Below are 25,256 nucleotides of genomic sequence, written 5' to 3'. Positions count from 1 at the left end.
CCAACTTTTCCTGCTGTTACATCTGGGGCAAGTCTGGCTTTCTGATCCCAAAAGTCTAATGTTTCCAGTAAAGGAGTTTCCTACTGTGAACACCCAAGACATCAGGAATGGGCACATGTGAAGCCATGGGCAGCAAGGAATGGAGGCTCACACAAGGGCCTCAGAGGTGGGTGCAGCTGGCACTCGGGACATAGCAGTAAGGGCACTGTGTGGCATCTTTGGAGCAAGAAGGGGAAGGGAATGAGAATACACTACTACACGAAGAAACACTGGACATGGGACAAATAATAATGGCCACAGAGGCTGGGTGGGGGATGGGCGAGGGAACAGGCAGGTTTCTAAGCACGCCTTATCATTTCAAATCGCTGGATCCCCATTAGAGGCAGATCTGCCTTGGCAGCTGTTTGCCCACCGGACAAACAGCTCCTCTTTGCTCCACTCCTTCTTCTTTTTGGACTTTGTCATGTACTGGTCACTCCCTTCATGTGGTTCCAGCTCTAGCGTGGGGTTGCGAGGATAGGTCAACAAGCCCATTCTTCCCTCGTGAACCCCCTACACCTGCCCACAGGATGTGTGGCTGCCGTGCGCAGCACCAGCTCCGATAACTGCAGCTACACGCGTGGGGACTCCAAGCAGCAGTTCTCTCCCAGGCGACCTCCTTCCATGCAGCGAATCCTGCTGCTTGTTCAACTCCTGCAGCTCAGCCCTGACCCAATCTGTAACGTGGCTAGTTCCCCCTCAGCCTCCACGCCCCTTCCCCAAAGAACCCACAGTTTATCCTTTATGTCCTCAGGTGCTCACAGCACAGAAGGTCTGCAATTTGTATCTGAGATCACCTACTTCCTCCCTGCCTCCCCGAGGGTGCAGGCCCACAACAGCAGGAATGCCTGTTAGCTCCTGTGCCACTCTCCCATCACCTTTCTGCATAAAGACAGACATGTCACACAAGCTGAAGGAATGCTTTATTGGCAAATTGCCCATTATTTACTTTATGGAAAAGACAAATCAGTTGTAGCCCTGCCTCCTGCCTCCACCAGGAGTCTGAGACTCTGACTCTGAAGGAAGAACACCAGGTGGACCACGGGTCCCCAGGGTGAGGTGACCAGCAGGCACTCAGGCCCAGAGCAGTCGACCAACGCAGTCACTGAGCTGCTGGCTTCTCCCCAGGGTGCACCCATCACACGCAGGCAGGCCAGGCCTGGGCCCGCCGAGAACCAGGAAGGCACAAGCTGCCCCTCCAGACACACTGACATCCGGGGTCTTGGGTGAGGCTGCTGGGATGTGGCAGCTTCAAAATGGGAGAGATCTTTGTAGCTCCTGAGAAAAGGCAACAGCAGAGGTCAGCTGACCCAGACCCCGCCCTGCAGGGTCCGTGCACTTCTCGAGTGCACCTGAACAGCCAACACAGCTGGAGCCATTGAGTGACGTGCCAGCTGCGCCTGGTCAGGCCTGCAAGGCAGCACTGTAAGGTGCTGGCTTTTCTTTCTCCTATCGCCACCCCGAGGCCCAGGAGCCCACTGGCGAGGACTGTTGAGGAGAGAAGAGCGAGTCCCACACACTGGGAGTGCGTTAGTGAAACAAAACACACCACTGGCGCAGGCTCGCGGCCCCGCAGGCAGATGCAGAACTCTGTCAGTGCCAGAACCTGCTAAAGCACTCTCACTTGTACATATAAAAACAGTATAAACAAATAAGCATTAGGTGATATAAGGCTTGTATTTTAGCTTGAGTCCAAACAAATAATCCTATAATGATGAGGCTAAAGCTGTTTTGCTTAATTTTAAATTTTGAAAAATCCACTGCTTTTAAAAAATAAAGATTTGCTTTTGCTAAAGCTAGATCACTAGTGTGAGAATGAGGCAGCCGATAGCTTCTTTTGGAGGATCTCAGGAAATGGACAGTTTTCTCGGTTGGCATTGTGAAATGAAAGCTGCAGGCAGATGGGGCTTCTGGAAGACGCTGCCTTCGTGGCTCAGGGAAGGAAGAGTTAGAAACACCACTCACTGTCCACCCGCCCTTCCCAGTGTTCCGGCATTCTCATGAACATGACCGCCAAGGGAACGTGGCTCTGTCTGCCCCCCAGGTCCACTTCCTGGCCCCGGGAAGGATGGCACAGTGATTGTTGCATCTATGACTTTAGTGTGAAGCATCTGTACACAAGACTGTTCTCTAAGTCATGCACGTGCAGGGGCCACGTCCACATGTGACGGCATGACTGTCCTCAAAGCGCTCCATTCCTCCTGCAGCTGCCGTTGCTCCCTTGCGCAGTGGCTGTCGTGGCGATGAGGGCAGGCCCGCACTTGCTCCGTGGCCGGCAAAGCTGCTTCAGGCTTAGAAGGGCACGTGGTCGGGCAGGGGCTTGTCGCCACTCCCAGTCGGGGAGGGGAAGCTGTCACTGTCATTCTCATTGCCACCCACCACCTTAGACTACAGATGGGAAAAGACCAGAAGGAAAAACCTGAGACAGAGCCCACAGTGCCAGGCAGCCCCTGGAACTCATGGTGTTCAATTCTCTACACAAGTTCACAAACCATGAACGCTGACTAGCACAAGAGAACAAACCACTGACACGGCAACAGGCTGGATGCATCTCCAGGGAATGCTGCAGCACCCCCACGGCCCCACTTATGACTTTCTGGGATCACAAAGTGACAAACGGAGCAGAGACCAGTGGATGCGGGCAGGGCGGGTGGAGGGCAGGCACCGTGAGGGCCTGTGGGAAGGAACTGCTCTCTGCCCTGATGGGCCCATGTCACATCCTGGCGGGGACGTGGCAGTGCTGGTTCTGGGGAAAGGATGGAAGGAACAGGGCTTCCGTGTTAGCTCCCTTACTGCCTGGGAGTCTGCAATGATTGTCAGTCTACCTGACAAGTCCCACCCATCAGGAGAAGCAAACGATCCAGGTAGTTACCTTGATGGTCCCAACTCGGTCTTCAAGTGACTTGAAGGTGGCAGAATTCCTTCAAAGAGAGAGAGGGAGCAGTCAGTGTGAGGAGCCCACAGCTGTGCGGCATCCTGAACTTGAAGGGCCTCAGGATTAGGGTTTTCCTCCAGAAAGACTCTTAAGTACATCCTGAGGTTTCACTGCAAAGACGTGACTAGACAGAAGGGGAGGGGTACCCCCTGCAGAGAACCCAGCCAAGGTCACTCCAGAGGTGGCACCAGGTCAGAACCGGGTCAGCCACGCTCACCAGCCACAGGGACAGAGATCTGAATGCTACCAGCTGGTGAGACCCAGACTTGACATGGGTGAGCTGCAGAGCCCTGGGCAGCGGGTGAACACGGGGCTCGCCTCTGCTCCACCCTACTGGTAAATGCACCCGTGCTGGGGTTAGGAAAGCTGTGTGTGTGTTCACACTCATCTCTTAGAACGAAGCCAGAAAAAAAACGAGGCATTCTGGGAAAAGAGGGTGGTAAGGAGGCTGAAGGAGCAAGCTGACCTGATCTGACCCAGCTCCCCTCACTGCTCAGAGCCCTGGGCTCTAAAGACCACCCACCCATCAAGGACTCCCAGCCAGCTCTGTGGTGTGGCAGCTGCTAGTCTTGTAACAAAGATGGGCTCCGCTGAGAGCCATGGCTGCACTGCAGAGCTAGCGGGAGAAAACTGGCCACAAAGCAGATAAAACGTCTCCATAAAAAGACTTGGGAGAGCCCTAGCTGGTGTGGTTCAGTGGATAGAGTACTGGTCTGCGCACTGAAGGGTCCCTGGCTTGATTCTGGTCAAGGGCACATGCCAGGATGTGGGCTTGACCTCCAGTAGGGAGCATGCCAAGAGGCAGCTGATCCATGATTCTCTCTCATCATTTATGTTTCTATGTCTCTTCCTTCCTCTCTGGAAAAAAATAAAATAAAGACGACTTGGAGACACCTGCTGCCTCCTGGATGCCAGGTAGGTGTGGGAGCCTCCGCCCTTCCCTAGCCCAACCCTGCAGGCAGTCCTGGAAAATTCCAGACGGAGCCCCGTTGGCACACCCCCACTAGTTCTTTGGTCTCAGAGGGGTCTTTCCAACCCTAATCCGTTTAGAGGCATGGGAGGCCGCGTGCTCTCCCCCCCTCCCCCCCCCCCCGACTCTGGGAGCTCCAGGCGAGAGCACACATTACCTCATGGCTGGCATACTTTTTGAGTGGCGGATGGAGTAGCTGCTGCTTGCGAGCATGGCAAAAGCAGAGAAGGAAGCAAGTTAGGGTGAGGACAGATCAGCACTCACGGTTCCTCAGCCCAGACCACGGAGAAGCCCACCTTTGCAGCAGGGTGGCAGGACCCTCCCCCCCAACAACTGGAACGAGCACAAAGCCTGGTAAGGCCTCTCACCAGGAGGAAATCTCGACCCACAGCTCCTCTCCCCGCTCCAGTCACTCCTGAGGGGCGACACTGCTGATGGAGACTTCAGACTGGGGCACTAGACAAGCTTTGGACAAATGGGCGTCAGATGTCCTTCCTTACTTCACAGCAAGTTAAAGACTTCAGAAAAAGAGAAACCACCAAGCCCAAGTGCTTCAGGGGAAAAGCACGCGGTCACAGAGAGTTCTGAACTGAGGGTCCAGAAGAGCGTGACTTCCGAGTGCCGGAGACACCGAGAGTTGCCGACAACACTGACTGGGCTTCGTGCTGCGCTGGTGCAGAGAGGGCCCTCGAGTCATAAACGAGGGAAACTCGCCCAGATGGCGTGGCTCTGTGGTTGAGCATCCACCCATGAACCAAGAGGCCCGTGGTTCAATTCCCACCCAGCCAGGGCCCAGGCCCAGGTTGCAAGCTCGATCCCCAGTAGGGGGCATGCAAGAGGAGCTGATGGATGGTTCTCTCTCATCACTGATGCTTCTCTCTCCCTTCCTCTCTCTGACATCAATAAAAACATACTGAAAAACAATCACAAGGGAAACAGGATGCAGGAAGCACGGCAGCCCAAGGTCAGTCCGACCCTCCTACGTGAACATGGCTCTTTTGGGGTCTAAACTGGGGGGAGGGGAGCTGAGGGAGGGACAGCGCCGACGCACGAAGGACTTAGACGGACACTCTGTTGTTGGTTGGAGGAGGCCAGCAAGAGTGCCCAGGTAGGCCGAAACCGGTTTGGCGTCAGCCTGCGGACTGAAGGGTCCTGGGTTCGATTCCAGTCAAGGGCATGTATCTTGGTTGCGGGCACATCACCAGCTGGGGGTGTGCAGGAGGCAGCTGATCAATAATTCTCTCTCATCGATGTTTCTCTCTATCCCTCTCCCTTCCTCACTGTAAAAAAAACAATAAAATATATTTTTAAAAAAAGAGTGCCCTGGTAGGAGCATGTCTTTGTTGGAAAGGCGTCCCTGCACTGACCGAATGGCCAGTGATGACCCCTCAGGGACCACAGCTCGAGAAGCCAGTGTGCTCCGGAGCAGTGCTGGCCTCACTGTGCTGGACAGGGGCCGCCCTGGGCAGTTCCGGCCCCTCACCACCTTTGTCCAGAACAGCCTCCCACAGGCTGGCAGAGCCCACCTGGCCTGAAGCAGAGAAGCTGTGCACAGACGTGTCCAGCATCAGTCTTACCTAAAGGACTGTGAGAAAGGACGCGCCCTGACAGTTGGCAGCAGGAAGAGAGAAGAAACGAATGTTAGAAAAGAAGGCCAATGCCCGCCCTGCCCCTGCACTCAGCTCTAGAGCCACCCTCTGGTCTGGACACTGCCTGGCAGGACAGCACAAGCGCCCTGCCTCCACCTCGTCTCCCAAGCCCCAACTCCAGGAGGCTGCTGCTCCCTCACGCACACAGCTGCAAACTGCCCGGCCCCATGGCTCTTGCCTTCCTGGATACGATCACGCACAAGGAACCCAGGTGCCTGTACCTATGCAGAGGCTGGAAGGAAAAGCCCTGAAGGGTGGAGCAGTGCAGAGGTGTGGGATACGCCCGCTGGGTTCCGCCACCTGGAGGAGCCAGCCATGCCCGGTGACACGCTGCACACACAAACAGCACCTACTGCGACAGGACCTGGCACCCTCGGGCCGAGTCCCCTGCACTCTGGGCCCATCGCCATGGGTAACGGAAGCCATCCCAGAGATGAGCATGCGTCCACAGATGGGGCCCAGGAAGGACATGGCCGCCTCCTCCTCTCTGGAGGCGGCCCCAACATGGAAGTCATTTTGGAAGCAAGACGTGTGCAGTCACAGGGCCTGATGTGTCTACCACTCGGTGGGCAGCAGGGCTTGCTCCTCTCTGTGGGTGGAGAGCTAATGTCAGAGAAGGTAGAGACCGAATCCCTGGCCTAAATGCAGTCCCCTTTCCCACGCCCACACCTCACACCCAGGGCATGCAAAAGGCCAGACAGGGCTGCTCCTGGACAGTGCACTGTGGACTCCAGCACAGAGCCGCTTTCTGAGAGACCTGGCCCTGAACACCTCAATGCAGTGGCCCATGAGGGATCACCTAGCACCAAACTCATGGTGCAAACCTCTCTAAACCTTTCATGCAAGAAGTGGTGAACTTGCAACCTCAAACTCTAAGCTGGGGAAGTTAATGGGCCTCAGCCTCAACCACCTGAGACCACATAGCAAGACAACAGGGACACATCAGAAACCCTGAGCGGCCAGCCAAAACCGGTGTGGCTCAGTGGATAGAGCGTAGGCCTGCAGACTGAAGGGTCCCGGGTTTGATTCCGGTCAAGGGCATGTACCTTGGTTGCGGGCAAATCCCCAATGGGAGGTGTGCAAGGGGCAGCTGATTGATGTTTCTAATGCTCTATCCCTCTCTCTTCCTCTCTGTAAAAACTCAATAAAATATATTAAAAAAAGAAGAAAAAAAAAGAAAAAGAAAGAAACCCTGAGCAGCCAATGCTCATAGCACCACTGGAATACAGAAGTCTCCAGGGTGAGACACACCAGGTCAATCCCTCTAAGCATCTTAAACTCAACCTGCTCTCCTCCCCCACCCCGCTGCCCCAGGCACACACAGCGCATGTTCAAACTGCACAAGTGGCAGGTACAGTGTGGTCACCATGTGCAGGCCATCCCGGCGTCACTGTGACCAGAAGCCTGCTCCCTGCTGGCCATGCCACAGGTTAGCGGCCAATCCCGGTTCTCGGAGCAGACAAAGGACGTGCAGTCCTCCCAGAGCAGCAGTGTGCACAACTGCCATGGAAGCGGCCTACCCCCCCATGTCCCCCAGGACGCCATGAACACACGCACGGGGAAGAGAAGAGGAGCACAAGCCAGCAGAGGCGCACGCATGCAGCAGATTCTTACTGCTCCCTCAATGCTGTGACCACACCACTTAGGCAGACCTGGCCTGCTGCTCATTCCAGGGTCCTGGGAGGGCCAGCCTCTCGGCAGGCCCTGGGGGTACGGCCAAGTCACCAGGGGCAATAAAATTCCATCACCGGGCTTACCACAGCACGGCTCAGGTGGCCAAAGCAGGCATCCCAGAATGCAGCAGTGCCGGCGTCCCATCTAATTTCAAACGGGTGTCCTTACAGGAACACACCCAGGCAAGTCCTAGCAGCTCAGTGTGCAGCCTGTGGGAGCAATCACCACAGACCCTCCTTGCTGAGAGCGCAGAGCCGAAGCGAGGGGGGGGGGGGGAGAGTCCACGGCGGGCAGGGCGTGCATTATAGGGCATCCCACAGGGACCCCCACTACCGGAAACAGCCAGGACCCCGGTGTGGGAAGGTGCAGTCCAGGCATGGGAGGAACACACAGACTGCCTACAGTTACTGAGCTTCTCCAGAAGTTGGGGATTTTTCAAAATAAAGTTGGAGAAGGATCATTATAACAAACAGAAATAAAAGGTGAGCAGAGCCCTGGCTGGTGTGGCTCAGTGGATAGAATGTCAGCCTGATGCCCAAGGGTTACGGCTTTGATTCCTGATCAGGGCACATACCTGGGTTGCAGTTTCAATCCCCGGCCCTGCAGTTGGGATGTATGTGGGAGGCAACCAATCAATGTGTCTCTTTCACATCAACATTTCTCTCTCTCTCCCTTCCTTCCACTCTCTCTAAAAACCAATGGGGGAAAAACATGCTCGGGTGAGAACTAACAAAAACAAACAAGTGAGCAGGGCTCTGGCACAAGTTGTCCTCTGCTGGGCTGGGTCCCGGGGTTGTTAGCATCTGTCTTCACCTCTTGCTAACTGGCACTTGCAGGTCTGTGAGCCAGGGAAATGCCCAACCCGAGCGGGGCAGAGAGGAGGGGTCAGAGTACGGTGGACCGCAACGCCACACTCAATACTCCAAACCCACGGGCAACAACAGCCAGTGTTTCTCTCAGGATGGGATGGGGGCTACAGGGAGGCATTCCCTGAAATGAAGAAGTAGGGGGCCTGGTCCCAAGTGTGGGGTCAGACCAAGAGCGCTGGCGATGGCCTGCACTGCCCACCATTACTCAGTGATGCGTATCTTGTCCTAACAACTTCTAGAGAGAGGCCTTGCCAAGGGCACGGCAGGGGCAGCTGAGCCAGAATCCACACCCTGGCCTCTGCTCCTCGGCCCAGAGACCAGGTGGCAGAGGGCGCAGCCAGCAGGCTGGGATGGATGCTGCCCAGCAGTCACCACGTGCCTGAGCCGCTCCGCACTCCCTCCCTGGCCCCAGGTCCTCTGCAAGAAGCACCTTTGGTGGCTATGAGGGAGAACATTCTGTTGGGGCCCTGCCTGTGGCCACACTGTCTGATACCTGATCACACACTCTGAGGAGACACCGAGCTCGTCCTGGACCTGTCCTGGCAGGCGCCCACCAGATGCTGCCCTCTAGGCTGTAGTCATTCTCCCCACGGAACTTCCAAGAGAAGCACCAGCTTTCACCCGATCCCAATCATCAGAAGTTAGCCACAGGCACAGTGACCACGTGCCCCTGAGCAATATAAAAAGGTAAAGAGGCAGCCAGCGGGAGCAGACACATGCTGCAAATGAAGGTCATGAACTGACTGGCTGGGGGCTAGCGTGGCCACACCTATGGTTGCTGAGGGGCTGTGAGGCATGTGCACCTGAGCCCTGGGGCTCAGCAGGCTCCCCACAGAACCTCTAAGAGATCTAAAAGCCTGAAAACCTCGGCTGACTAGTCCAGGCCTCAGGATGGAGAGGTTGGGGGAGGGGAGTCTCCTACCTCATGTCCCCGAGCTTCCTGCTGATGGCAGAGCCCATGGTGGACAGGGCAGCTGAAGTCTTCTGTCCCGCCTGAGAGAGAGTCTCCTGAGTCCTCTTGTAGCTGGAGGAAGAAGCACAGTTACCCAACTAACACAAGGGGCAGCCACCACCCTCGAACCTGTCAGCATCTTTGCCTGGAGCTGCGACCCACACCAAGACCTGCCTCAGCGCCCACCAAGACCGGCAACCCAGGCGAAGCAGCAGGTAGGGCAGGGCGGGCAGCAGCTCCCAGCACAGCCGGTGGAAGAATAGCTCGAGAGCTTCTTTGGGGCACAACTCACAGTGCCTGCCTGAGCACCCCCAACTCAAGGCTCACCTAAGGAAGTGCTTTCATTTCAAAGGAGTTAACATATTATCTGCAAGAAACAGACTTCCGCACCAGAACCACGGACACTCAAAAACCCCAGGTGCAAGGGGACAAAGGACACACCACCTCTTTACAAATCCAGCAGACATCCCCAGCCCAGCCTTTTCCCATACAGCGAATGTGGAGGACAGTGCCAGCACCTGAGCATTTAAAGAAGAGCCTGGTCTGGCTGGTGTGGCTCAATGGATAGAGCATTGGCATGTGGACTGAAGGGTCCTGGGTTCAATTCTAGTCAAGGGCACAAGCCCAGGTTGCAGACTCGATCCCCAGTGTGGGGCGTGCAGGAGGCAGCTGATCAATGATTCTCTCTCATCACTGATGTTTCTATCTCTGTCATCCTCTCCCTTCCTCTCTGAAATCAATAAAAATATTTTTTTAAAAATCAGAAATCCTATATAATAAAAGCCTAATATGCAAATTGTTCCTTTGGGCAATCATTTGACCACTCGTTATGATGTGTGCTGACCACCAGGGGGGCGGCACAGAACATGATGGGCATCAGTAATGTGGTGCTGGCAGCGGACAGCAATGGAGGTACTGCCAGCCCCGATGAGCACTGATGAGAGCAGCACCACAGCACCACAGCGGGATGGTGGAGCAGGTGAGGGGGTAGAGGTGGCGCCAGGCCAAGGCGGGGCTGCAGGGCTGTGAGGCTGGAGCCTGATTTCTGCAGGCCACACCAAGGGCCTCCACCCGTGCACAAATTCATGCACCGGGCCTCTGGTAAAAAGTAAGAGCCTTACAGACCTCTATTTGTGCTCATGAGGCGAAGCTGGGAAAGTGAAGCCCAAAAGAAAAGCGTGGGCCTGCACCTCGAGTCTTTGGTGACGAGGACATCCTGTGGGTGACTCCAAGGGCACCACCCATCAGAGACCAATGGGACAGGCCTGGGGCAGAGCCGGAGTCTGAATCAGGTAAGTCACCCCACTATGCTTGCCCGCTTGTCTATGCAGCCCTGCGCTCACTTTGGGAATCACTTCCACCTTTTAGGAAAACATGGTGTAGAGTCCCGAAAAATAGCAGCCTCCTCTGGGCACCTTCCCTTGGAGGCTACCCCATCCCCAACAAGGATGGGCAGGTAGTTCAGGTCTGGTCACAGCAAGAACCCATGAGACCCACAGTGGGCAGGGAGCCCCCTCACAGGAAAAAGGAGGAGCTGAGAACAGAGCCACTGTGGGGAGAACGGAAGGCCCCCGAGCTCCTCGACAGGCAAGACCTCCCCACCCTTAGACGGACAGTCTTTAGCTGTGCTTTCTGTCTGCAAGCGAAAAAATCAATATTGTGACAATACTGAGTTAACTTGGGACTGTGGAATTCACGTGGTGCCCTCTCAGTTCAGCTTCAGTTAAGATCTACCTATAAAAGGAATTCAATGGCTCAGCTGGCTCGACTCGGATTGGGAGTCGAGGTCACAGCTTGATTCCTGGTCAGGGCACATGCATGGGTTGCAGGCTTGATCCCGTGTGGGGCATGCAGAAGGCAGCCAATCAATGATTCTCTCATCAATGATGTTTCTCTCTCCCTCTCTTAAATCAATAAAAAAATATTTTTAAAGAAGGGCCTAACCCGAGAATGCGCCCTTAGTCTAGTGTCTGGTCTTTGTATCACGTGCCAATAGGGTTGACGGTTCCCGTCTCTCTTTTTTTTAAATTTATTTCATATATTTTATTGATTTCTTACAGAGAGGAAGAGAGAGGGATAGAGAGCCAGAAACATAGATGAGACAGAGACATCGATTGGCTGCCTCTTGCACACCCCCCAGTGAGGATGTGCCCGCAACCAAGGTACATGCCCCCGACTGGAATCGAACCCGGGACCTTTCAGTCCGCAGGCTGACGCTCTATCCACTGAGCCAAACCAGTCTCGGCGTGGTTCCCCTGTCTTATATTCCATCTGTCCCTTCATCTGTAGCCAAGAGCATATCAGAAACCCATAGGCCCGGGAGTGAAGCACGCCCGGACAGCCCAGTGTCACTCTAAGCACTGTATCACTCTTCCACTTAAGCTACTGGGGCTGGGGGGTTAGGTTGTATATGATAAAATCAATTCATTCGTTGGATGAACTTGAAAAAAAAAAGGCCTAGCAGGCATGGCTCAGTGGTTGAGTGTTGACCCATGAACCAGGACGTCACGGTTCGATTCTCAGTCAGGGCACATGGGTGCAGGAGGCAGCCAATTAATCCTTCTCTCTTATCACTGATGTCTCTCTCTCCCTCTCCCTTCCTCTCTGAAATCCATAAAAATGTTTAAAAAGGGGGCAAAGGGGGGTGTGGTGTTGGCTGACAAGATCACTAGCACTTAAACTGCTTCCTTCCAGCACGGTTCCAGAGCAGGACCCACAGTCGAGGAGATGGGCTCACCCCATTGCATTTGCCCCTCGGACACTGGGCCAGCTATCTTGCAGTGACACCATGGGGGCTCTGGCCAAGCACCCAGGCCTGTGGCCCTCCTCCTGGGCGGTCCCTGCAGAAGTTTTCACATAGCTAAAAACAGTCTGTGGGGAATTGTTTAGAAACGCCTTCAGCCTGGAAGCATCTGAGGACTTTCCCACCAGCAGAACCAGCGCGAAACTTCGGGAGAACGGCACTGCCTGGTGAAATGCACGGCAAGGCCAGGCTGCTGGCCACATGTCCACGCCCAGAGCCATGGGCTCCTCTCCCGGGAGTGAGCGTTGCAGCTATTGGAAACAGGGCGTTGGCTGGTTTTAGAGCAGCACCGAAGTCTCCAAAGGTGATTTCATGATGAAGTCTGCACCGAGTGATCTGGTGACAACCACTGAGTGGACCCGCCAGTATCGCCGAATCCTGCCCACAGCTACAACACCCACCGCCACGGCCAGCTGTCTATCAAACTGCACAAACAGCAGAAAACAGGCACAGTCAGAGGCCCTTGGGCACACCAGGCTGCAGAGGCCCCACATGGGGTCTCAGGCACCTCCAGAAGCTGGGTAGCAACTGTTTTCTTTCAGCCCAACACGGACGGGCTTTCTGCTGGCAACCATGACAGCACTTCCGTCTGAACAAGACAGAAAAACACCAGAAAGTGGCCGTTCTTAAACACTGCCCCACAAGGTTTGAAGAGTTATGATCTGATGAAGTTCTATTATCTCGTCGAAGGATCTCAGATGGTACATCACTGTGATTCTCAACCAGAGCTCTACCCTGTATCCTGCACTGCTGCTTCTGTGTGGCTGACAGCTCGGAGCCTCTCAGGCCAAGGGACTCCTTCAGGAACCCACAGGCACGGCCTACACCAACCCTGACTTGAAGAATCCTTAAGAACTAGTGAAGCTCCACAGGCCCTGCAGCTGGAACGAGGTCTGCAGGGGAAGGAAGCAGGACCAAAAAAAAAGCCACCATCTACATTGATGCGGATGCTATCAGCCACACCCCGCCTTTAAAAGCTGAGGAGTCTCTGAGGAGAGAGGCTGCTGGCCATCCAGAGGCACTTTTTAAAATATATTTTTATTGATGTCAGAGAGGAAGAGGGAGAGAGAGGTAGAAACATCAATGGTCAGAGAAAAAAACCGATTGGCTGCCTCCTGCACGCCCCCCACTGGGGATCGAGCCCACAACCCGGGCCTGTGCCCCTGACCGGAACCAAACCTGGGACCCTTCAGTCCACAGGCCAACGCTCTATCCACCGAGCCACACTGGCTAGGGCCCCAGGCTCTTCTTTAATGGATGGTGCCAGGCAAAGAGGTGTGTTCTGTGTGGTCTGGTGGCCACGTGAATGAAGGGTCGTTTCATTCGTGTTTAAGAGGGGAAAAACGTTATGAAAAGGAGCCAGGAAATCAGTTAGGTTTGAGCCCAGTGTACACAGCTCGCTTGCCCCTGAAAGGTGTGTTGAGAAGAAAGGGGAGGGAGGTGCTGATGGCAAAGGCACTCACAGGTCCGACTGGGTCATTCTCTCATTCCACTCTCCAAGTTTCTCAGACGTTTTCACATAGCTAAAAACAGAAAGTCTGTGGTGAATTGTTTAGAAAAACTTTCAACTCTGGTTTCAACCTGCAAGTGAAATTCCAACGGAGCACGGACTGGCAGGAGCAGAGACAGTCCGCGAACAGAGGACAGGGCCACGGCTTCTGCTTAGCACCTGCTATGCCGCCCCGGTGGGGCCGGGGGAGGCGACAGTAGAACAGACCGGTTCTTTCCCATCAGGCCGAGGGAGTGCCTGGGTCACCCAATGGAAGATGGCTCTTGGGGAGCACTGCTGTGAGGGCACTGGTGGCAGTCACCCTTTGGGGTCCAGAGCCCATCATTTCCTAAGACAGAACTGGGGTTTTTCCAGGTGAGACTTATGGAGAGTGGCTGCCTCTCTGTGGGGAAGGCCTTTCAAACAGGGGGAGGCGCTCCTCACCTCGGAGGGCCACTGAGGAGCCACAGGGCCGCGCCGCCTGAGGTCAGAGCTGAGCACATCTGTGAGCGGCCTTGGCTGATCACACCTCATAAGGACTCGTGTCCACCAGAGCAGACGCTCCGCTCTGGGGACCACAGCAGTCAGTCTCATCAAGGACCTCATTCGTGTGCTCTCAAATTTGGACTCGACACATATTCTTGTCTATTTCCACTTGGACAACTAGCTGTGTCCATCCACCTTTTACAAAACATCTGACTGAGCTGAGTAAATGGGAGCACAGTTGCTAGGTCAAGGTCGCAAGGCTCCTGGCTGGCTGCTTCCAAACAGGCGCATTTGGTCCCCGTTCCTGGGAGGCACCTAGTCCTCAAGAACTAACACCCCATCGACAGGACAGAGGCACCACACTGTGCTTCGCTCTCCAACCACGGGGCGCCCTGCCGCAGAGCAGCACCTACGCGCTCGAGACCTGCACGTCGCGCCAGCTCCTGGACAGGCTCTGCCTCAGGCCCTCCGAAGCAGAGGGGCCCAGTTTCCTCCTCAGCTCTCCGCAGCGCCTCTCCTTGGCCGCCAGGACCTGGCGCAGGGTGACAATTTCCTCTTCCACCTGCACAAGCACGAAGTTGACATGATTAGCTCCACTCTCGCAGGAAGTGATTGACATTCTCATACAATGCGATACGGGGTTCTCAGTTACCCAAGAACTGTCCCCTTACAGCTCAGAGATAGCGTCACCAGCAGACATGTTTTTGTCTGGTACCAATACAATTTCTTCTGCACAACTGTCTCACCCCAAGCCAAGTGGCTCTGTTAGGGCTACCGATCACCATGCCAACCAGGGGGAGACTGAGAAAGGCCTCCCAGAGCTCTGCCCTGGGCCGGGCACAGGGTCAGAGGAGAGAAGCCCTCTTCCTCTGGGATTGGACAGCAGAGGCTAGAACATCTGGCAGCCAGCCCCATTTGCATGGGGGCAGGGGAGCTCCTTATGCAGCAGGAAGGAAGGAGCAGACAGATGGCCAGAAACCCAGGTGACATGAACCAGCCCAATCACAGTGTCTGTGCTCCTGAGGTCAGCTCCAGGCCTTGGCGATAGCCAGTTCCACAAGCCAAAAGTAAATTCACTTTTGTGTTCAAGGATCCTGAACCTCCTCAAGTCTTTAAAAAAGGAAAGAAAAAAAGCCCAGGCCAGTGTGGCTCGGTTGGGTGTCGTCCCCATCCCGAGAGGTTGGGGTAAAATTCCCATCAGGGTACATGTGCAGACTGTGGGCTTGATCCCCAGCGGGGGTTGTAAAGGAGGCAGCTCTCACATTGTTTCTGCCTCTCCCTCTCCCTTCCTCTCTCTCTAAAAGTTCAATGGAAGTATTTTCTAAAAAAGAAAAAAAGAGTGACACGAGAAGGAAACATCCATTAGAACCTCACTAGAGTTCTCAGCATTTCCAGCTCCTATGTGAACAGTCCCTTTCTTTAAAAAGTGCTTGTTTGCCCTGACTGGTTTGGCTCAATGGATAGTGCGTTGGTCTGTGGACTCAAGGGTCCCAGGTTCGATTCCAGTCAAGGGCATGTACCTTGGTTGTGGGCACAGGGGTGTACAGGAGGCAGCTGATTAAAATTTCTGTCTCATCCATGTTTCTAACTCTCTATCCTTCTCCCTTCTTCTCTGTAAAAAAATCAATAAAATGTATATTTTTTTAAATAAAAAAGTGCTTGTTTGGATTAAGGCACTAAAAACAGTGTATTGTAGAGCCCCGAATATCCCTATATTCTGCTTTAGAAAATAGTTGAAACAATAAATAATTTAAAAACACAGTATCAGCCGAAACCGGTTTGGCTCCACGGTAGAGCGTCGGTTTGCGGACTGAAAGGTCCCAGGTTCGATTCCGGTCAAGGGCATGTACATTGGTTGCGGGCACATCCCCAGTAGGGGGTGTGCAAGAGGCAGCTGGTCGATGTTTCTCTCTCATCGACGTTTCTAGCTCTCTATCCCTCTCCCTTCCTCTCTGTAAGAAAAATCAATAAAATATATATTTTAAAAAAACAAAAACAAAACAAAACAAAAAAAACAACAACACAGTATCATCTAAGGCCAGACTATTACCAGTCACTCAATCAGTTACAACCAGTGACCAGAAGACTCCACTGGTGTCATGACAAACAGGACTCTGAAGCACATGGTCATATTGTCCTGGAACATGCAAGTTTAAAGTTTTAAGTAACATAAGAGTGACTCTACTCTGCAATCCAACTCTGAAAAAGACCTGGTGGCTTTAGTCTCAATGCCAACATATTTGAAGTAAAATACAAAGCATACATGTCCTTGGACTTCTTACTGCTTCTCTCTTAACCACTGTTCAATTCAGAAACAGCCACATGCTTTCCTGTGACCTGAAACCTGGTCCTGGCTGAGACCGGTCTGCACAACCAGCTCTGTTCAGACCTCGGACGGGGCGGGGATGCATTAAGATGGGGCTTGTCTCTGGAGACAGCAGAGGCCTGTGACAAACACCGTCAGATATTCACAAGACCATTTCCCAGACTCTGGAATATCAACTGAGTCACTGTCAGACTGTATCACACAGAGAAAAGAAACTCTTTGTTAGTGGGTATGAATAAAAATTAAATTTAAAGGCTTTTGTTAATTCCTATTTTCTCTTAAAGGACTTTCACTTTAAAAAGATCACATTAAGTATTTTTTACAAAAAGGTGTTTTTGAAAGAGAAATTAAGATCCGGGGGCAATAAGATTGTGGCGTCTTGAAAATGTCAGGTGTTAACTCCAACAGAGAAGCCCCAGTGGGTGGTGTGCGCCAGCAGCTGCCCATGTGCACCCATGAGGGGCTGGGCACAGACACAGCCAGGGCTGCAAAGAGCAGTTTCTCCAGGGCACAGCCAGCACTCTGCCCTCATGTACCCCAGGACAGCCAGCCAAGACACAGAACCTTCATGAGCTCGGCCTTCAATTCCTCCTCCTCAGCTTCCGTCAGACCCTCGACAGCCGGAGTCTGGGCAGCCACTGCCGTGTCAACAGGGACATCCGTCATGGAGTCGGACAACAGACCTTTGTTAGGAGAATTCAGGTTGATATCTGCCAGAGACAAAACGAGGCCAGAAAGTGCCAAGTAAGAAGTTATGGAGAAGTGCCTAGGATGGAGGAGAAAGAAAGGGTAAGCCGAAACCGGTTTGGCTCAATGGATAGAGCGTCGGCTTGGGGACTGAAGGGTCCCGGGTTCGATTCCGGTCAAGGGCAGGTACCTTGGTTGCGGGCATATCCCCAGTAGGGGGTGTGCAAGAGGCGGCTGATCGATGACTCTCTCTCATCGATGTTTCTAACTCTCTATCTCTCTCCCTTCCTCTCTGTACAAAATCAATAAAATATATATTAAAAAAAAAAAAGAAAAAAGAAAGAAAGGGTAAAAGGCAGGTGGCAGGGAGGGGTGAGCACTAACACTGCCTCTTCTCTGAAAGGCCTGTGAACATGTTTGGTCCATCTGACTGAGGACAGCCACACCCCAGACCACCCCAGATGCTGCTTCAGGGCCTGGAAATGCTGGTGCAAGGCAGCCATACCCTTCCTCTGCTTCCCCTGCCAGAACACTATCTTCTAAGACAGGAACACTTTGCTACAAAGCAGCCCAATCTAGCAGCTGTCATTTCTGGAGGAAAAGAACATAATACAGCTGTGAACACAAGCACCACTTTCCAAGCACCTGGCCTGCCCAAGCCCATGCTACACTTACACACAGGAGCACAGGTCAGCCATCTAGCCCTGCAGGGAGTCGGCAGCATGGAAATGCCCTCCCGTCCACGCTGGACCTCGCCCCTTGTGGACCCGCGCACGACTCCACACTCCTCCGCTACACCCCAATCAGGTTCACATTTCTGCAGCCACGACTTTTCCTTACTAAGCGCATCTTCCTGTCTGCACTGAAAGTTTACAAGATCTCACAAAGGAAAATGAGGTCTACTCCAGTCCTTTCCTACTCTGACCACATAATTGTCATTTAGTACTTTTATATCATCAGCACTGAGAACATCTTCTCTTTGATGAAACAGCCTTTGTCTGGTGTCTTACACCTTTAAAAGTAAACGAGCCCGACCAGCATGACTCAGTAGTTGAGCGTCAACCTATGAATTAGGAGGTCACGGTTCAAATCCAGGTCTGGGCACATGTCTGAGATGCAGGCTTGATTCCATGTGGGGTATGTAGGAGGCAGCGGATTGATGATTCTCTCTCATTATTGAGGTTTCTACCTATCTCTTCCTTCCTCTCTGAGATCAATAAAAATATTTTAGCCCTAGCCTGTTTGGCTTAGTGGATAGAGTGTCGGCCTGAGAAATGAAGGTCCCAGGTTCAATTCCTGTCAAGAGCACATGTCCAGGTTGTAGGCTCCATCCCCAGTAAAGGGTGTGCAGGAAACAGGCGATCGGTAATTTTCTCTCATTGTTGATGTTTCTCTCTTTCTCTTCCTCTCCCTTCCTCTCTGAAAACAACAAAAAAATTTTTTAAAAATATATTTTAAAAAAACAACCACTAAGAATAACAAAACTAAATGAAATTGCCTGGCTTGCATGGCTCAGCAGCTGAGAGTCGACCTATGACCCAAAAGGTCAATTCTTGGTCAGGGCACATGCCTGGGTGGCAGACTCCTTCTCCAGTAGAGGGTGTGCAGGAGGCAGCTGATCAATGTTCCTCTCCCATTGATGTTTCTATCTCTATATCCCTTCCCTTCTCTCTCAAAATCAATAAGAACATGTATATATTTTTATTTATTATTTATTTTTTTAAACATATTTTATTGATTGTTTTTACAGAGAGGAAGGGAGTTAGAAACATCGATGAGAGAGAGACATCGATCAGCTGCCTCCTGCACATCTCTCACTGGGGATGTGCCTGCAACCAAGGCACATGCCCTCGACCGGAATCGAACCTGGGATCCTTCAGTCCGCAGGCTGACGCTCTATTCACTGAGCCAAATCAGATTCATCAATATATATATTTTTAAAAAGCATGAAGTTTAGAGAGAAGTAAAAGTGTTTGTCTACTGTAGAAATGCCAGAATCTGCTAAAATTAGATGGAAGGCACTTAAAATCAAAGATGCTCCACTTAGCCAGCTGTCCTGTTCCCTTCACATGCCCCACCCACACAGCTCCAGCTGGGCTCCTCCTTGGTACTCAACAGATATTTACAAAACAAAGCATATCCACTTTTAAATCAACAGATTCTGAATTTTAACTGGTATCAACCTACATAATTTTACATCATCATTGTATCCACTATATTGAAGCTACTCAAATTCAGTAAATGCCTTAAAATCTCTAAAATGTTTCTCTTCTACTACAAGAAGAAGAAGAAGAAGAAGAAGACGACGACGACGACAATGACAGCGGCGGCCCTTGGACAGTTTCTGCAAATTTGAACCCATGGAAGTCAACCCCCCACCCCGGGGTAGAAACTGGGCACTCACCGAACATGCCAGCACAGAGAACAGGCTTGGGGCTGGAGCCACAGGGGGGTCCTTACCCTAGGCCAGCCCCAGCTCTCTAAGCCTGTAAAACCCTCTGCAGGTGGGAGCAATACAAGCACCAATCTCTAAGGGTTACTCTGAAAATGGAAAAAGATCATTTGAGAAGCAGGCTTACTATGGTGCTTGGCACATAGGTGCTCAGTGAATGTCTGTCATTCTCATGATCAGAACCCAGTGCTTGTGATGCTTAACTTCTGACGCTCAACTATTTTATAAATAGACGTCATAAGTAGGAAAACCTACAGAATAGTATCAGAATCCAGAAATTATGTCTAATTAGTATGCTGATAAGGTCAACCAGTAGCACCCTGCAATTACCCGGTGTCGTTATGTAAATAGAAACTTAGCATCCCCTCGCTAGAGAATCGTAATGGGAGATAAACTAACTGGTTATCGCCTTCTCAAGATTTAATCTCCCGAGTCCTCGCCACCTCCAGCGGCCTTCTCAAACGGATCTGGGGGTGTCTGTCTGGAAACAGGTCATGTAAACTGGGTGTGCCCCTGACTCACTGCTCCTCCCTCCCACACACAACCTCTAGCAGGCTGGGCTCCGAGAGCGATGTCACCCGAGGGGCGCTGCGCCGAACGCGAGGACCGTCTCCCCTCCCCTCGGGGAGCCGCGCACACCACCTCGGCTCAGGGCCAGGTGGAGGGACTCCGCGGACCGGCCGGCGCCGGGCGGGGTTATAACGAGCGCTGCCTGGAAGGAGGACCACCCAAAACTCCGGGGACAGGGAAGGTGCCTGGGGACCTCCTCGCGGCGGTCCAAGCTGGGAGTGGATCACACACGCCACGATCATCGGGAGATCGGGAAGCTCGGCGGTCGGGCGCCCGGGAGCCGAGAGGGGCCGCGGGAAGAGCGGAGGAGGAGAGTCCGAGAGTCCGAGAGCCGACCTGGGGAGGGCGGAGGCGCCGGGCCCCCAGCTACCTTGGCCAGCAGAGTCCATGATCGCACGGCGGCCCAGCCACGGCGGGAGTCGCGGCGGGGGTCTCGGACGCGGGCCGCACTGGAGCCGCTCGCCGCGCACACACCAGCCAGCGGAACCGCTACAGCCGCCGTGGCAATACGTAATCAACGGTGCGACAGCCCACTTCCGCTTTGACGCGCGCTCCATTTTCGTCCCGCCCCCACGAGCGCTGTCCAATAAGGGCATTCTTCGTCCGGTGTCGGTTCATCTCCTCCAACCTGATTGGCTAAAGCAAAGAGCGACGCAGGAAGAGAGGCGGGTTCTGAGGAAATCCCTCCGAGGCCGACTCCACCGCAGAACGGCCCAGAGGAGCCCGCGGGAGGTGGGAATTGGGAAGAGCGGCCAACATGGCGCCAGGGAAACCCTTCTCACAGGCCCCTGGAGGCCTCGAGGGTGCCTCCCGCGGCCTAAGAGAGCCAGGGCTTGAGAATCCGACTCAGACCGCTTGTGATTCCTCCGAGGCCCGATCTCCTGACTTTGGGGTTAGCCTCGTCCCCGGTCTGCCATTTTTTTCTTTTTTAGTGCGCACATTTACTGGGATGGGGGGGGGGGTAATTGGAGCTGTGCAGAAAAAGGGGTGACCGTGAGATGTCCTCTTGCCCTGCAAACGCTGCGGCCTTCACCGGGCGTCGAGCACGCGCAGCTGACAGGGCTGGGCACGCCCTGCGTCGGCCCGTGCACCCTTGACTTGAGCTTGTCACCCACAGGTGAACCAGCTGGAACCCTCCCATTTTACAGATGAGTAAGCTGAGATTGAGTAAGGTTTGAGGCGCAGGAAACTGACCACCAAGATATTTTAAAATAAAGTTTATTCCCCAGTAATGAGCGGGACTCATTACGGAGGTAGAGAAATCAGAATTGAAGGAGTTGGGAGGGGGGATGGACCCAGCCGGGCTGCTACCTGGACATGGAGGATCAGCAGCAGGTGGCTGGTCTGGGGGTCCTTTTCAGGGGAGGAACAGGAGAGGGTTGGACCCAGGGCAGAACAGGAAGGGATGGGCTCCAGGACACTTTGGCACGCGCTGATTGATGGCTCAATGTCTTGGAGATGTCTCTGTGACAGATGCCAGTAAAGTCATAACTCCGCCCACCAATTGAGAGGAGGGAGAACCTTATAAGTTGGAGTAACTTGCCAAGGTCATTCAGTTAGTTGAGGGGCTTCCAGCCGATTCTGGAACAAGAGTCTAACTTGCCTAACTTATCAAAAGAGAGATGTGCAACCGTCAGGCAACCAGTCCCCCAAAGACAATCCCACAACTTCCCTTCTTCCTTTCCTAATTGCCCCTGAAAGCAAAATCCTTAAATGGTTTTCAAACCCTTTAGGATTTGACTCTTCAGGAATTGTATTCCCCGATTCCAGCCAGGCCACTCTGATCCCCAGGTATGGAAGCCACTTCCTTCACCTAACTCCTTCCTGACTCAGCTCAAAACTCACCTCCTGCAGGCATATTCCTGTACTGGAGGTCACCTTATGTACCCACCTCTGCTTATGCCTGCCAGGCTGCACCGTGGCCGTGTCCTGCCCTGGTGCTGTCAATTATACGTTTGCCCCACTTGACTTTTTCAGTTGTTTTTCTAGTTTCTTGCTCAACCCACCCTGACCAGCCTGTCCCCAGAGACTGGGGACAGCAAGTAGTCCCTGCTTCACCCAGTTCAGGGCAGACAGTAAGGAAGTGACTGCATCGCAGATCGTGGCGAGCAGAGGGCTTGTTTCTCATTATCTATTACATCCCTGAACTAGGAACAAGGCCCAGTCCAGGCCTGGCTAGGTAGATGCTCAGCAATAAGTGTTTGGTACAGGAGTGTGGTCGGTGCCCAAGAGCCGAGAGGGGCCTTAGGGCGGGCAGAGGAGAAGGAGAGCATCGAGAGACGGAGACCGAACCCAGGAGGGGTGGAGCATGGGCCTGTGGGCCTGTATGCAGCGGGCCCACAGCCACCTTGGCCAGCAGCTATAAGCCACATGGTGTGCACCTGTTACTTTGAGTCTGTGGTCCCACTGAACCCCTCTCGTAGAAGCCAGCAGTGGAGGTAGGGAGAGGACCCCATGGAGCAGCATCACAGTCCAGGAAAGGTCTGGCTGCTAAGACCTGCGTTTAGATGCCAATGTCCTTTCCCAGCTAGGGGCAACCTGTTCAGACCCTTCACCATCATCTTCCCTGAGCCACCTGTAACCCAGGGTGGGTCAACAGCACCTCCGAAGGCCCCACAGCCTGTTTTCCCACCATCGTTTTGAGGTGTTCAAGGCACCCATCACACAGCATCGCTATTAATCGGGTCAGGGTAATTTTGCATTCCCTTTAGGAACTGGGAGCAGACCCAGACATCCACAGTGTTTGAAGGAGGAAGAGAGAGGGGGCTGGGAATGTCTTACCCTCTCCCACAAACTAGGTTGGGTGCCTAGGGCAGGCCAGCTTTACTAGTTGGGGTGTGGGGAGGGCGATGGCTCTGAGGCCCTGAAGATCAGCAAAAGCACAAACCCTAGCTGCCTCGGGGGCTCAGGCTACAGTCTCCAGGGCAACTGGAAGTCCTCAGGTTCTAGCGGACTGCAATGAGTCGCTTCCAGGTTCTTGAGGTGTTTGCGCGCCAGGAACAGCGCAAGTTGCCGGCGCCTACGCGAGCTCAGGTCCTGGCCCACTAGCCACGGGAAAGCGAGCCCATGCGGTCCCCAGACCTCCTCGTCGTCCTGCTTGTCCTTGAAGTGAGCGCGATAGGAGCGTAGCAATGCCAGGCACCAGTCGTCATCCACGTGGTAGCGCGCATAGAAAGCAGCTTCCTGTGCCAGGCTAGCGGCGCGCAGCCATCGGGTCACGATGGCCTGGCCCTCACTTGCCATCACCGCCGGGTAGCGGTGCTGCAGCAGGCGCAGGAGCAGCTCGTTACCGCGGTTGCCCTCCACGTCGCCGGACGGCAGGGGGCGCAGGTGGCCCGAGGTGCTGACCACGTCGTCCAGAGTTCGCCGAAGCAGCAACACCGGCCCGGGGTAGCTGCACAGCTGCTCCGCAACATTGAGGTTGAAGTGTTCGCGCACGGTGCGCACCACCAGTCCCTTCCAGCTCTGGGGCATGACCTTCAGGGCCAGAGGCACGAGGTCGTCGAAGGTGGCATCCAGCACCAGCGCACCCAGTTCCGGGTAGGTCATGGTGGCCCAGGTGGCTGTGAAGCCGCCAATGGACCAGCCATAGATCACCACGTGCGCCGGCGGGAAGCGCAGACGGTGCAGGGCGTACTTGATCACCACGTCCATAGCGTTGGCATCGTGCTGAGGGAACGGCTCACCGGTGCTGCCCCCGAAGCCCGGGTGGTTCCAGCCCAGCACCGAGTAGCCAGCCTCCAGCGGCGCCGACAGGCAGCCCATCTCATAGAAGCCGGCGTTGCCTTCACAGCAGATGACCAGGCGCAGGCCGCGGCCCTGGCTGCCCGGGTGTTGGCGGCGATCCATGAACATGGTGTCGATCTCGTTGCCGTCTCGGGCCACCAGCTTGGCTCGCCGGCCGTGGTAGCGCTCCACCAGGCGTTCCTGGCCCTGCTGCAGCAGCGGTAGCAGCGCTCGGGTCATCAGGAACATGGAGCCCGGGTACACGAGCCAGCGGCCCAGCGAGTGGGCCAGCACGTAGCTGGCCAGCTGGCCGGGCAGCTCCCGGATCTGCTGCAGAAGGCACTGCAGCTGGCTGCGCGCCGCGTGCAGCGGCCTGCTGGGCGCGCCCCCGCCCAGCGCGGCGTCCTGCAGCAGCCACACGCCCGCCGCGGCCGCCGTGCACGTGAGCGCGCAGTGGCTGCTGCCGCCCGCTCCGGCGCCCACATCATCCCAGCGGAAGTCCACCGGCCAGCCGCGGAAGTTGTAGGTGTAGTTGGCAGTCAGGTAGATCTTGAACACGTGCACCAACGCCTTCACGAAGCAGACGACACACATGGGCGTTGAGGCTGCTCTGCGGGAACCCTAATGCGGTTTCCGGGGGGGAGGGGGCGTGCTGGGAGACCCCGGCCCGGCCCAGCGGGCACTGCAAGGGCTAGCACCACTCGGAGCTGTTCTGGGGTGCCCCTCGCTGTGGCATCCGCACCAGCCTGCTTTGTGAGTCACTGTTGCTGGGGGGAGGGCTACACCCTGTGATGGACTCACAAAGGGTTCCCAGGCCCTCAAGTGCCGCCCCACCCTTGGGACACAAACACCCTCCCTATCCCCTCCTTGACTGTATCTCCCCTGTCCCTGCTTCACTCACCTCCCAGCACTTTGAGCAACACCCCCTCCCACTTTTTAAAAATATATATATTTTATTGATTTTTTACAGAGAGGAAGAGAGAGGGAGAGAGTTAGAAACACTGATGAGAGAGAAACATCGATCAGCAGCTTCTTGCACACCCCCTTCTGGGGATGTGCCCGCAACCAAGGTACATGCCCTTGACCGGAATCGAACCTGGGACCTTTCAGTCTGCAGACCGATGCTTTATCCACTGAGCCAAACCGGTTTCGGCATTCCCCCCCTCTCCCCCTCCCCCACACTTTTAAACAGAGGCAGGAATCCCCACACTGGAGGTGAGGAAGCTGGGGCCGCCCACAGATCTGGAGTCAGGCTGTCTGAGCATTTACAGAGACAAAGTCTGTAAATGGGGTGGGCGTAGGGGTGGAGAGGTGGGGGGTGGGAGGGGTAAGGTGGGGGGGTGGAGATTCCCTGGCCAGACCTGTGCTAGATGCCCCCAGCCCTCCCTGTGCACGGAACAGCCCAGGAACCCGGACCCGCGGCCGGTGGACCCCCGGAGCAGGGAGGCAGCCTGTGCAGGCCCCTCCACATCTTATCTTCTCCGGAAAGGGGCGAATGAGGTGCAAACCCACCTGTTCCGGATCCTCTTTCCAGTGGCGCCAGCACAGGCAGTGACCTTTTCCAGGTGGGCCCTTCCTGGCCAGTTCCTCATTTTCAGCCCTGGTTGAGCCCTCCTCCACCTAAAACCA

General features: G+C 54.5%; 2 protein-coding genes across 11 annotated transcripts; both read right to left on the bottom strand.

Moving 5' to 3' along the window:
• Positions 1-945: 945 nt before the first annotated feature.
• On the bottom strand, positions 946-20,422 carry TPD52L2 (TPD52 like 2). Of its 10 annotated transcripts, XM_084888795.1 has the most exons (11): positions 20,272-20,418; positions 19,284-19,420; positions 16,757-16,902; positions 14,280-14,428; positions 13,355-13,414; positions 9,059-9,160; positions 6,153-6,182; positions 5,522-5,548; positions 4,102-4,143; positions 2,912-2,960; positions 946-2,427 (listed from the first exon to the last, which is right to left on the bottom strand). In XM_084888795.1, exons 2-11 carry the CDS (start codon positions 19,288-19,290, stop codon positions 2,332-2,334), a joined length of 708 nt encoding a protein of 235 aa, XP_084744921.1. In that variant the 5' UTR covers positions 19,291-19,420; positions 20,272-20,418; the 3' UTR covers positions 946-2,331. The 10 variants fall into 10 exon arrangements, with proteins under 10 accessions (XP_084744921.1, XP_084744915.1, XP_084744922.1 ...); XM_084888789.1 differs by lacking the exon at positions 19,284-19,420 and having other exon boundaries at positions 20,272-20,421; XM_084888796.1 differs by lacking the exon at positions 19,284-19,420 and having other exon boundaries at positions 20,238-20,418.
• Positions 20,423-22,717: 2,295 nt separating this feature from the next.
• ABHD16B (abhydrolase domain containing 16B) lies at positions 22,718-24,460 on the bottom strand. The gene has a single exon (XM_084886964.1). The coding sequence runs from the start codon at positions 24,219-24,221 to the stop codon at positions 22,812-22,814; it is 1,410 nt and encodes a 469-aa protein (XP_084743090.1). The 5' UTR covers positions 24,222-24,460; the 3' UTR covers positions 22,718-22,811.
• Positions 24,461-25,256: the final 796 nt, after the last annotated feature.

This window comes from Pipistrellus hanaki, assembly GCF_964339955.1.
Source record: "Pipistrellus hanaki genome assembly, chromosome: 6".
Classification (NCBI taxonomy): Eukaryota; Metazoa; Chordata; class Mammalia; order Chiroptera; family Vespertilionidae; genus Pipistrellus; species Pipistrellus hanaki.
Note: the sequence above shows the minus strand (reverse complement) of the source record. Positions and strands in the feature narration are given on the sequence as shown.